The sequence below is a fragment of the Salvia hispanica genome, chromosome 4 (genome assembly GCF_029641045.1).
Source record: "Salvia hispanica isolate PSC_SH4W2 chromosome 4, Shi_PSC_v1, whole genome shotgun sequence".
NCBI classification, from domain to species: domain Eukaryota; kingdom Viridiplantae; phylum Streptophyta; class Magnoliopsida; order Lamiales; family Lamiaceae; genus Salvia; species Salvia hispanica.
In genome coordinates this window covers 40,634,239-40,647,359 of record NC_142695.1, presented here as the reverse complement: position 1 = coordinate 40,647,359, position 13,121 = coordinate 40,634,239, and the positions used below count along the sequence as shown (strand labels likewise).

Genomic DNA, 13,121 nt, shown 5'->3' with positions numbered 1-13,121 from the left:
TTTACGTAGTTCACTCTAAAATTTAAAAGGATGGGGCAAGAGCTACAGATCGTACATAACCTATTATTTTAAAAAGAAATGTTATAAATAATCCAGACAATGAAAACAGCTGAAATCACTCAAAACTATCTGGGAAACACATGAACATAACATATGGCAAGTTCTGGCAAGTTTGAATGGTGGATGAAAACAAACTCAAAGGAAATAAGGTACTCCAGTTCTGGGTCCTCGCATTTGGTTATTCTCCTCCGTCTCGGTGAAGAACTTCACTTCTCTCTCCTAATCAAATACCAACAGCGATCACATTAGCAAGTGAAAGAGAGAGTAGAGTAGAGTAGAGCAGAGCAGAGCAGAGCAGAGGTTCACTACTACCATATTCTCATTGAAGCTCAGAATGGATGCAACGTTGCCACATCGGTAACAATAATTTGGTGCAGACCACACCTGCACAGCACACAGCATAAAGAAGTAAGAAAAGCCAACAGTGGGAAACAATAACTATGGATGTAATTTAGCAACTCACTGTCACAAGCCCCTTGTCTTGAAACATGTATTTCAGACCTTCTTGGACAAGTTGGTGGGCACGGCATACCAGATCAAGTTTGTTAATATGATTGAACTGCAAAAAGTAACAACTACATCAACAAGATTTGCATTCTCCAGACTTCCCATACAACCTAATCTTACAAAAAGGTACTAGTAATTTTTTATATCCGGACTGCTTTAAGCACATTTAGTCAACTCACCTCAGAAGTAACCCTGGAACCAAAAAGCCAACCTGCTCCTCGGGGACTAACTGCCCATGTCTCAATATCTTCAGGATCACTCCACATTAAATCACAGAAGGGCCCTTCATGGGGGATTTCACCGTTTCGTTCAATAACACGAATCTGGCATGAAAAAATCAGCACATGAATAATTAAACTGAACAACAGAGACAAAGCTCATAGATACCAAATACTACTGTGTTATCTGAATAAAAAGTTTATCAGAATAGATGAGAAAGCTTTGTAGAAACAAAAAAATGGAAGGCCACTCCACTCAGAAATATATGCAGCCATCTCGCTGAGCAAAACAAACATGAAAACTCTAATAGTGCATGTCAACATTGAATGCAATAATTTTTTTGCCAAATTATCCAGCCCTTTTCTCACTAGATAGCCTATCATCAAACTACTTTGCCTCAAATCTTCTTGTGATGAAATATGCACCCAGAATAAATAATTTAGAAAATGATCATGGTTGAACCTGATCAATAGTTCTAACATCTGGGGATAGGCCACCATGCACACAAAGTACCTGAAATGTAAGAAACATAAATGTCTTGAGTACAAAACGAGTAATCAACTAAAACCAACATCATTACTGGGATTTTCTGAATATGATGAGTTTTTTTGTCGGGGGAAGATCTGAAGATAAGAGGCATGTAAAATAAAATAATTATACAATTCAATGGATAATATGGGTGAAGTTTTACAATTTAAAATTGGTTCTATTCCCCGGGGTGGAGTGTGAGGACAAGAGATATATTCCATACCGTCCCATCTATTATCGCAGATAAAGTAAGATAATCAAAAACATCAGTGCAATATCGCCAAGCATTTGCATTCCCATATTTCCTCTGGCATTCATCATAAAATCCATAAACCTGACAATAACAGGAAATGTCGAAACTCATGAATATTTGGCAATTTGCAGTTATAAGATAGACCTTGTAGAAAATCATAGTTTGGCTTTAGCAAAGAAACAACATTAAAAACGGCACCAAGTTGCATGTAGTTGAGTAATTCATATCTAAAACAACTAGGTGTAGTATGATTCAAAGATGGTTAAGAAAATTATATAGAGTATATGAAATTGATCAGCATAGCAGAATAATGACACAAGCATATCGAAAGGATTTGAGATCCTGGACAATGTGATATTCCAGTGTTTTATGAGCATTTTTCCTTAAGGAGCCGGTAAGCATTTCAATAAGACATTGCCAAAAATTAAAGATATCAATATCAATAATTTTTTCCCTGTAATCCAAATGTTGCAAGAGAGAACAAGAATTATCTTTATCCGATTCTTAATGCAAAATAGCATATGTTCATCTCCCTTTTCAGGGGCTGGCAGAGTCATGTCAAATAGAACCAGTACTACATGTAGAGTAACAAAGAACTCAAAGTAAGCTCGGTATCTATAGATCAAAAACTGCTACCTGATGTTTATCTGCTTTTTTATGAAAAATAGAAAGAGTGATGCACAGAGGCCTACCATTCAACACCAATTCTTTCCTGAAGGACAAGTTTCTAAATCCCCCTAATATAATTGATTCAAGCATTGTGATTTCAACCACTTATGATGATATCACACAGACCTACCATGAATTGCATACATTACCTAATTAAAAGATTATCTTTTTCCAACTTTGATAGTTCAAATATGTAAAAACCCAAGCCCACGAGTAGGACAGAATGATGATATGGTGCTTTCATCTCCATTATTCCAGATTGTTACGTTGATCTATGTTAGGGCCATGAGACACCATGCCAATTCATTGGGGGTAGATCAAGGTGCGAAGAGTAATTGTAAACTATAGAATTTTCTTGTTTCAGTATAATTATGAATATTCTGATACTCCCTCCGTCCTCAAAATATAGACTAGTTTTATCATTTGGGGTCGTCCCCCAAAATCAGACCAAGTCTAAATATGAAAAGTTTTCAACAAATAATAGTCCTACACATAATTTATAATGTGGATCCCACAACCCACTAACACTCCTTCCACTACCTTTTTCTCTCTCTCTTTTACTTTTTCTCATCTCTGCCTTACTTTACCAATTGCACATTAAAGCCCGTGCCATTTACAAGTTTGTTTTTTTGAGGACGGAGGGAGTATTTCTCTATGATAGGGAGCTGTATGAAAATGGGATACATGTCATGTAGTTTGTGACTGAATATAAGTGCTAATAATTGTTAGTGAATAGTTTCTGACTGAATATAGGCATTAATATCTTTTTAAGAATAAATTTCTCTTAATAGGATTATAGGAGTAGTTTTTTTACTGTTTCTCAATGTTTTGAACTGTGGCATTTTAAATATTGTAAATTGTAAATTCATTGTTCAAAACATTTCCAAACTGTAGACAACAAGCTCTCTCCTTCCCATGCCCAAGCAAATAACTAACTACATATATACAACTTCCTGCCCATGTTCGCCCATGTTCTCCTGTTGTTGCTATCATGAATAATAGACTCTTTTCATCCCCTGGTGTTGCACAAGGACATCCATCAATGTTTCGGAGTGTGGATGCTCCACTTGTTTCCAAATCATACTCTAGATACATATTAGTGGATCTTCCTAATGTTACTGGTAAGAAAGATTTTTTCATAATTGGTTTCTCCAACATCATATCTTCTTACCTTTTCAAGAATGTGACTCCCCATCCATTTATGTGAGTTTGACACACCTTTGACGCGGCTAGCTTCTAGATTCGTATTAGATTTTTTCACTACCTAACATTTTAGAGGGTCAATGCATGGGAGCATCAACTCATGTTGTCATGCATCAGTTTAACAATCGAGGTCAAAGTGTTATAAATGGTATTTGATCAACGTAGGGGTAGTGGGGTACTAATCTTACACTAGAAAGAATAAGACAAGGATGTTGCAACTCCAGATGGCACACATTTACTGGAAAGTACATGTTTAAAGAGCTTATAAATGGGTACAATTGGATATTCTAGCAACTTGAACAAATTATTCTGGCAAAGTAAGCATGAATGCTTTGTTATGCCTTTGCATTTTTACTGTGAATTAAGGTGGTAACGCATGTAAAAATATAAACTTAAAATATAAAATTTGAATGGTATTAGGACCACCTCAAGGGAGCTATCCATTGACGTGGCAATGTCCCACATATACTGCAAACTAGATATTAATAAATGTATATGAGTGCAACAGTTGCTTGAAGAAATTTGGTTGGACCATTTTACTAAAGAAGCTTGCTGTCTTGTTGCGTTGTTATTGGGCCAAACACATGTTGGTCAAGGCCACTACTATGTTGTTCACAATCAACAATTAACTCGTTTCAGTGACATAAACAATAACAGTCTCCAAGAGCTATATACAAAAGAGTAACATATACACTACATCATAAACAAAGTAGACTTCAATTATCAAATCCTAGTACTTTCTCCATCACCAAAAAATAGCCTCATTGTGGACAATACAAATTTTTATGCGCAATTGGTAAAGTAAGAGTGAGAATGAGAAAAAATGGATAAAGTTAGTGCGTGAGAGAGAAAGTGATCGAAAAGTTTCCATAAATAAAAGGGACTAGTTTTGGTGGACGAATTAAAATGGAAAAATGAGACTATTTTTCATAGACGATGGATTATATAGTTTTGCTGTATTTTTCTATGCAAAATTGCCTACAAAAGAACACAGTAAAGCCCCCACACAAAACCTCCAAGATGACTAAATATCAAAAGTTCACATCTAAAATCCAAAACATACTTTCCAAGATTATTTATAAGACTCAATCCCAATCAACAATCACAACACAGATGATCAAAATATAGAAACTAATCTCATTTATCCAACTTGACCATTCGAAACAAATTAAAGTACAAACAAGACTTGATCAATCCCATAAATCCAAAGTTAGAGGATACAGACTATTTGTATTGCTCCCATCTCCTAACCACAAAGCATCCCAAGATAGACTTAACACTATAAAAGCAAGACAAATTTTCATATATACCAACAAAGAGAGTAAAATTTTGATGATGATTAACACTTGCCTTCTTCCATCTTCAACATACTAGTATACATGGATACACTATCAAAATACCAAAAGTTATGCTGTTCATTTTCTAGAACTTAAAAATTAAGTACATAGCAAAGGAAAGCATAATCATACCTGTGTTAGTTGCCTACTTTCGTGATTTCCGCGGAGGAGAGTGATGTTAGCAGGATATCTAGTAAATAAGAAAAATCACAAAGATGAGTAATCTGAAAATCTCATTTTTAAAGTAATGCAGTAACATTGTTAAATACTGTCTGCCTATAATCTGAGAGGAATTTTTGCAATACTTCAGCATTAAGCTATTCTAGAAAATAAGTAGCACAAAAATGTCATAAATATAGTGTGTTATTCTTAATTTCACATAACAGTACTAAAAAACAATTACAGCCAGAATTCCAGCAAACTTGCAACATTAATAATGCTGATTACAAAATCTTGACAAAGTTGTACAACAAGTACGCAACGCCAAAGTATCAGAACTGAGATTCATGAGATGAACAGACTTGCAAGAATGATAAAAATGTGCCATTACTGATTACCAATTTACTAAATTTCATATTCTACATACCTTGCCTTGAGAAGCAAAAGAATTGTGAAAACTTCGAGACTATTGTAGCCACGATCCACAAAATCTCCCTGCCAAAGAAATATGTAGTTTCTTTACTTCATACAGTCAAATTGGCAACGATAGGCATGTACTACGATATCTACCATAAATATGTAGTTTGTATCCGGTACGTGACCCCCGGTCTGGAAAAGTTTCATTAAGTCATGAAACTGCCCGTGAATATCCCCACATACTGTGACTGGGCTATTGACAGGCTGAACGTTTGATTCCTCGATCAGTATCTCCTTTACCTAAGATTTAGAATATATGAGAAAAAGGATCCATCAAATATTGCACAATAATTATTAAATCCAACATTTAGACCTGTTATGTTACAGTCATAACTGAAAGATTGAAAGAAGAGACCCAGCCACAGATTTCAACCCCAGAAAGACAAAGCTCCAATCTGAAAATGCAACTATCATGCTGAATATTGAACCAAGGGCCCCATCCCCAAGGCCGAAAAATAAAAATATGTAAAACCCTAGGCACTAGATCCTAAATGAAGGCTCAATCTTCTCCCAATTGTTCAGCCCATCGATCAAAGAATCACTCTAGTTATTAAAGAACTAACTTGGAAAGAGTACTCATAATATTATGAAAATACAATAAAAAGAAGAAAGGAAAAGACGAAGTAATACGTATTCGCAGAGGAGCTGGAGCTCATCTTCGGATAAGTGCTGGCTGTCTTTCACCTTTGCTATCCACTGGTCCAAATCCATTTCCTCAAAATTCTGCTTTCTCAATTAAACTGCAACAAATTCTCCCACAAATTATGATCAGTCAATAGCAGCAGCTTTATACGTAACCCAAGATGATTCTTCCTAACGGCTGCGTTAGCCGATCGGACACCGTGGCGGGACCGGCGGAGGTGAACGGAGAGAGTGAGAACCACTTGTAGTTTACCAGATCCACTCAAAGCCCTTATGCCGCAATGACATTCAAATTCACTATTCACCAAATCTTTGCTTATTTTCAAAAATGACCCTACATTTTCAACTTAATTTAATGCTCTACCCAAAAGTTTACATGTGTCACCTTTGGATGATGTCATTAGATATTCAGATATACCCTTAAATATGAAATGTTTGTTTTTCGGAAATTTTTTTTATAATTATGTAATGTTATTGTGTGAGTTAATGAAGAGAAAATAAAGTAAGAGAAAGAAAAAAAATTAGAAATAATAATATTTCATTTTTTTTGTTTGACAAACACCTTCACGGTGGAGGGTTGCGTAGGTCCCTCATCCCATGTAAGTATATCATTCCAAAAAACCAGTACATGATGATAGTCCCAAATTGACAAGATCAAACGAAAAAACAAAGACCGTTACAAAGAAGGAAAAAAAAAAACGTCAAAATCGGAAATTTGGGAGGACAAGCTGATCCAATCTGCATAAGGCTCTGACTCAAGCAGGTGCTGAGTCCCTCGTATATATAGTCTTCGTCTCAGTTTGTAAGCCAACCTCCGCCAGGAAATCCACAGCCTTGTTACCTTCTCTAAATATGTGAGAAACTCTCCAAGTAGTAAATCCTTCCAGCTCCCTAATCTTCCACATATCAACACAAGACACAGCGCGCCCCTTGCTGATCCGAGGCCAACCAACGGACCACGATCTCGGCATCAGATTCAATCCTGAGTTGACAGCCATGTTGTTTGGCCAAGGTTACTCCTAATAGAACCGCTGCAACTTCAGCCTCCAGTCCAGAACCCCCTTTCAGCCTTGCCGGTATTTCTATTTGGGTTATTCACATATAAATACATGAACTTTGGACACTTTCTGCTTTTTCCCATGAACTTTATTTTCTGAATGCAAATAAAAGAACTTTGAATTTTTTTTGATTTTTCCCTTAAACAAACAAAATCAAAACACATTTCCTTATGTAGTATAACCCTAATAATGTAGGACGAAAGGAGTAATATTCCAATTTCAGTCTCAAAATGGGAGAAAGGTACATTGAGAAGGTATTCTCATTTACGTTCTCAAAAAGATTATTATACCTTCTTAAAATGTAATGGACTCCAAGGAAAGAAGGTTAATTAAAAAGACAAACAAAAATAACTAACTATTTACCTTTTCTATCAAGAAGAGGTAAAGATACCTTCTCAAAATGAAAGAAGGTGTAAGAGCATCCGCAATATTGTGGATGTCCCATTGGACTTCCCAAAAACACCTCCTGCCACGTCATAAGGACTTCCCACTGCACAATGACAAACATCCCCAAGGACTTCCCGCAATAAAAAATTCACAAATTCACAAATATGCAATTTACGTTACGGCATTAAAATTTCGACACGAATACAGAGAAAATGCAACGATTTTATTTAAAAAAAAAACATACATATTTAAACTAAAAAAAGTACATGGTTCACCAAAAAAAAAAACCCATCCCAAACCAAAAAACGATTCAAAAAAGTACATGTTATGCCTTGAATCTCTATAGTATGTCGCTAGTCGAACGGGGGTCTCGCTGGGGGCTCAAGGGCGCGGAGTGCCCCCGACCCGGCGGTATGATATGTTTTTGTTTTATGTCTTAATTTTCGACGATAAAACATGCGTTATAGTTTTTAAAAAAACCGTATACAGAGTTTGCAACTAGCCGTATATATAGAGTTTTTTATATAACGCAATGGCGGACGTCGCTGGAAAGCCGCGGACATGCGGTATCCGCAGCGGACGTCCGCGTCTTTCGCTCCCGCGCCTAATGGCAGACAACCGGCGGGAAGTCCGCCGCTGGAGATGCTCTAATACCTCCTCAAATACCCTTTCCATTAGAGCATAAAATTTTATAAAGAAAAGGTATATACGGTAGTTTCTCTTTACCTCTCCCTTGGAGATGCTCCAGTCTCCAAGTGAACTAAAATTTATAGGACACATCATCCTGGTCACAAATCCAAAAGCTTTGGCCTAAATATTAACCACTATACCTCAGGCCCAACATACACACACATACCTCATTTATAACTAACTTCAGCTGTGAAGAGAGAGACCAATTTTAACAATAACAATGTTCACGACTATTTACTTTAACTAGATCACAACTTGGGGTTACAGAATAACAATTTCATCAATACGAATAACAATTTCAGCAAAACTAGTCACTTAGACAAAGAACAAACAAACAAACAAAAAAACAAACAAGAAACTTGAGACAAACACACAAAAAGAAACGTCTTCACAAAGGTGACAAGCAAGGCTAGCAAGGGATTTGAGTAGTCTATCAACCACAGCTATATTTCACAGGGCTTCAGTATTTTCTATCAATCATTCCACCATTTAACTGGAATCTGAGAAAATTAATGGGCAAACTTATAGTTCCAAGTTGTCCCATGCAAATACAATACAAGATATGTTTATGTACATAAATGCTCCTGGAGCATCAGAACAAAGATAGAGACAATTCATAGTCCTGAAAATAGATTTAAAACAATCATTCATAACAACAATTTTTCCAGTTATGGAAGTTGCTATCTTAGAATTGCAGTAAAACAGACATTTCATGTCATCTGCCAGGAGAGAGGGGATTGGAAACTGAGCTCATCAATTACCATCACCTGTAATACACACTTCAGATAGTGCGGTTAGTCAGCTGTCCAACTCTGTTCAACAATTTCTCGCACCTTCCTGTTGTATTCACGTTTGTTCTCACTAAACAACCTTGCAGCTTCAGAGTTTGCAGGTGAATTTGGATTCGGATCGCAAAGCAACGACTGTTATACAGAAATGAAGAGTTTAACTGATTACCATATCTCCAGTGAGAGGAACACATTTAGCACGAGCATATAGTTTACAATGAAAATAACCTCTATGCATGCTTGGATTAATGCATCAAAGCTTAGCTATATCCATAAAAATTTTAGTTTCTTTATAACAAAAGAAATGATTGCATTTGTACTTCTTACCTGATACTACTGATGTGCATTGTTAAACTAAAAATGCCGTGAAGCACACAGAAAACAAATTCGACTCGAGTTTTCGAGTTTTGCCTTAGAACAGTTCAAAAAACAATCAGACTTTTAACATAACAAAATTTCTCATCATTTATTTGGACAAAGAACATTTTTTTAATCGGTTGGAACATTTTATATGCAACTAAACTTCAAAACAATTCAAATGGTGGATTTTAGATTAAATTAGAATCATTAGATTATACCAAAAAACCAATTTACTTTATGAACATAAAGCTTATATTAGAAAAATAGTAGTAGTATAACCTTATAAAAGACATAATAATCTACACGTGACTAAAAATCTATTCATCTTGCACAGCCCAATTTATAGCTTCTTAAAAGAAACCTCCCACATTCGTTTTAGTCTCTTTGTCATTTCATTCTTTCAAAGATATTGATGGTCCATTGATTGATAGTAAAAGAGACAGCAATTATTTTCCCTACAACAGTACCTGGATAGATGTAAGTATAGCAGCTACATCATATATAGGACTCCACTGATTTTGCAAAATATCCAAGCAAATGCTTCCATCTGCATAAACTGATGAGGGATAGTACATCAGAAGAGCAAATATGCCCAGCCATAGACCTACTTACTGTAAAACACGAATGACCAGTTAAGCTGACAACATAAAAAGACAAACAGATGGAGTATTCCATGGGAATGTAAGTTTCTAGAATATGCATGGCAAAAACATATCCATCAACTTATCATTTTAGCTAAAACATATTTAAAAGTTAACTGGGATAAAAGTGTCAACCGAACAATTGACTAACTCTAACTGGCGGCTGACAAATTAGCTATCACTGAAACCGTAACAAAATTGATTGGCCATGGTTAGAGGATCTTATAAACAGCATGTTTTTCACATTTCTTTCATTTTTAATTACATGTATTATATATTTTAACTTTTAAAAGCAAGTTAAAAGTTATACTCTTCCCTCTCACAATTCATGACATGAATTCCTTTTAGGCCAATTCATATAACATATTAACATGGCATGTTTTCTTTATAATTAAATCACCTTAATTGCTGAAACATCTTTATATAATATAAATTCATCACTCCACTTTACACCATTTTTTAACTCTCCTAGATACATATGCCAAAAAAATGTGTTGTAAATAATGGGACGAATGGAATATTTCTTAAGATGTAAACTACTTAAGTTTACGAAATGAATATAATTTGACTTGTACTATTACTATAGGCTGTTAAGTAATAGTACAAAGAAAAATCCAGGCTATATTTGTAATTTTTTTTGTGCAAGATAAAATATTACCATGAGGTCAAAATTTGAGATTAAGATCGTTGATTATTATTAATTAGTTTTTTCATTGGGTCGAGTTGTTAGAGGTTCATTAGAGTCGGCGTTATCATTAGAGTTAAGAGTCAGATTAAAAGTTCTGTACATTAGGGTTCAGCCTGCATTTCACTTTCAGTTTTGAATTCATTGAGAAATATAATTAAGGTTCAGCAAATAAGTCCTAGCCTCTTCGAAGGAGTAGCCTCTTCATCAGGGTTCAGTCAGTTCATTATTTATATGGTTATGTTTCCTACATTTAATTTGTTTCTTCTTTTTCCGTTCTTTTCTACAAACCACCTTTACTCTGTCAGTTCATAGTTAAATATTTATAGGGCCATGTTTCTTACATTTCATTTGTTGAGAAATATAACTAAGGTTCTGCAAATACATTGTGGCCCCTTTGGAGGAGTGGCCTCGTTAGAGAGGAGAGGAGAGTTTACATTCTTTTGTTTGTTTCTTTATCTTATGTTCTTTTCCTCCACAAGCCCACAACTTAACAATAACTTTAAGATTGGATTGGGCTATAACTTAACAATAACTTTAAGATATCTCATCATTTTCCTTAGCAGAATGTTTGTTGGAACTTGGATTCAGCATATAAAATGCAAAACAAAAAAGGGAAGGCATATAAACATGAAATTATAGAAATGGGTAACTTTGCAAAATACACATACATAGAGAGAGATTGAAAATACATTAAAAGAGACGGTAATTACGAATCCACCAAGTATAAAAGACACAAGCTGGACAGAGAGAATAAGAAACTAGAATATAGACACAGTCCCTAGCAACTGTACTAGCAACGAATAGTCAAGTGCTAACTATGAGAATTTGCAAAATGAAGAAGCGTTGCCACTAATATTCAGCTACGAAGCATATAAGAGTAGTCAGATGCACAATTCATGGATGACACGGTACATAAACTATTTAGAACTCAAACTCCATATTTCTACTAAATGATTAACCTAATACACGTCTTTTAAACTTTATAAGAGATTGTGTATTTTCTCAATGCAGGGAAATAACAGATTAAGCCACTGAAGGATAGTTTTGCTGAAAACCATAACAGCAATCAAATACTGTAGTAGTTACAAACTAAAGCGAGCACACAACACAGGAAAACTATCCAGGCCCGGCCTATATTTTTTATAGGGAATATTCAACTATATCTTTAATTATTTACATATCAGGAGTAGTTAACCATTATGCTTGCTACTAGTAACTAGCTCTCGAACAATTTACAATTTCACAATGTCCACTATCAGTCTTGACTTAGCAAACAATATAATGGGACAACAGCAAGGATAAAAGTAAGCAATTACAAATGAAGTCCTTAAACTACCATATCCATAAATGGTTGAATTAACTTACTATTGGGATGAAACATTCGGGATATAAATCGAACAGTTGGGGGCTTATTTGGGTAATCCTCACTGAACTGAAGAGTCAGCTTAAACGTGCCTGAACACAAACAGTACCATCATCAATGCAAATAATGAGAAAAACAAACGGTGCAGAAAAGAAAGAACCAATATAAACATGCTACACAAGTAATGTAAAGTGGAACAAACTGTCATGCTATGATTATTTATGATATAAATAACTAGATAGGTGCATATTCAACAACATCTATTTAGAAACAAACTAGAAGAAGTAATCTTCTTACCTCCATCCCAAGGAGTATCATCTGGGCTGTAATTCAAAGATAATAAGAAATATCAGTGACAAATATAGTCCGATACCCTCGTTATCAGTTAGTACAATATGATTACTTCACATTACATACCCAAATATTACTGCATTCCAGAGCATAATGTTATTATCATATGGAGCCCCGCTGATGCCAGCGGGAGGATCATGCTGCAACCGCTTGAAATCTCTCATCAATCGCTTCCTAGCTGGCGTTGACATCTTAACTGCCTGCAAGTAACACAAGTCAAATACACCATTTCCCCACTGATACTAACACCCAGCTTGAACCCAATGTAATTTCCTTAACAATCAAGAGCTGACAACAAGCCGACTTATTAAATTTTATACAACATCCCTAATTCAAAGTCTACAAAATTAATTTTTCTTTAAACGAAGAACATTTCCAAATAATAAGAGAGGAAATAACAAAGAGACCATTTTCCCACAGAATGGAATACCTAAACACGAAATTAACCGTCAAGATAACCAAAGATCCTAGATCCACGAATCCGTGGCACAAGTATACATATATAAACAAGTCAACGCCAAAAAAGCTAGGGTTCCTGTGCAGTGCAAATAATGAAATCATATGGGGAAAAAATACGAAACCTGAAATTGAGAAACGGCAGTAGAAGTTTTTCCCTCCGGCTATATATTACAGAGGTGTGCAAAACAGGAAAATTAATCTGCAAAGTTATGGATTCTGCGCCTGAGATGTAAGAAAATGTAAATGAGAGGGATTGATTTGGCGTGATATGAAAGCGAAAAA

At 35.4% G+C, this 13,121-nt stretch overlaps 2 protein-coding genes across 4 annotated transcripts; both read right to left on the bottom strand.

The window, feature by feature from the left end:
• LOC125195804 (phytochrome-associated serine/threonine-protein phosphatase 3) lies at nt 1-6,341 on the bottom strand. Its single transcript, XM_048094039.2, has 10 exons — nt 6,043-6,341; nt 5,506-5,652; nt 5,363-5,430; nt 4,909-4,966; nt 1,538-1,648; nt 1,249-1,299; nt 747-890; nt 524-619; nt 373-444; nt 1-279 (listed from the first exon to the last, which is right to left on the bottom strand). Exons 1-10 carry the CDS (start codon nt 6,121-6,123, stop codon nt 196-198), a joined length of 912 nt encoding a protein of 303 aa, XP_047949996.1. The 5' UTR covers nt 6,124-6,341; the 3' UTR covers nt 1-195.
• Nucleotides 6,342-8,655: 2,314 nt separating this feature from the next.
• Nucleotides 8,656-13,121, bottom strand: LOC125196808 (ubiquitin-conjugating enzyme E2 2-like). Of its 3 annotated transcripts, none has more exons than XM_048095437.2 (6): nt 12,962-13,121; nt 12,447-12,580; nt 12,327-12,352; nt 12,032-12,121; nt 9,805-9,893; nt 8,656-9,112 (listed from the first exon to the last, which is right to left on the bottom strand). In XM_048095437.2, the coding sequence occupies exons 2-6, from the start codon at nt 12,569-12,571 to the stop codon at nt 8,984-8,986; spliced, it is 459 nt and encodes a 152-aa protein (XP_047951394.1). In that variant the 5' UTR covers nt 12,572-12,580; nt 12,962-13,121; the 3' UTR covers nt 8,656-8,983. The 3 variants fall into 3 exon arrangements, with proteins under 3 accessions (XP_047951394.1, XP_088913471.1, XP_047951396.1); XM_089057345.1 differs by having other exon boundaries at nt 12,447-12,576; nt 12,962-13,113; XM_048095439.2 differs by lacking the exon at nt 12,962-13,121 and adding an exon at nt 12,811-12,952.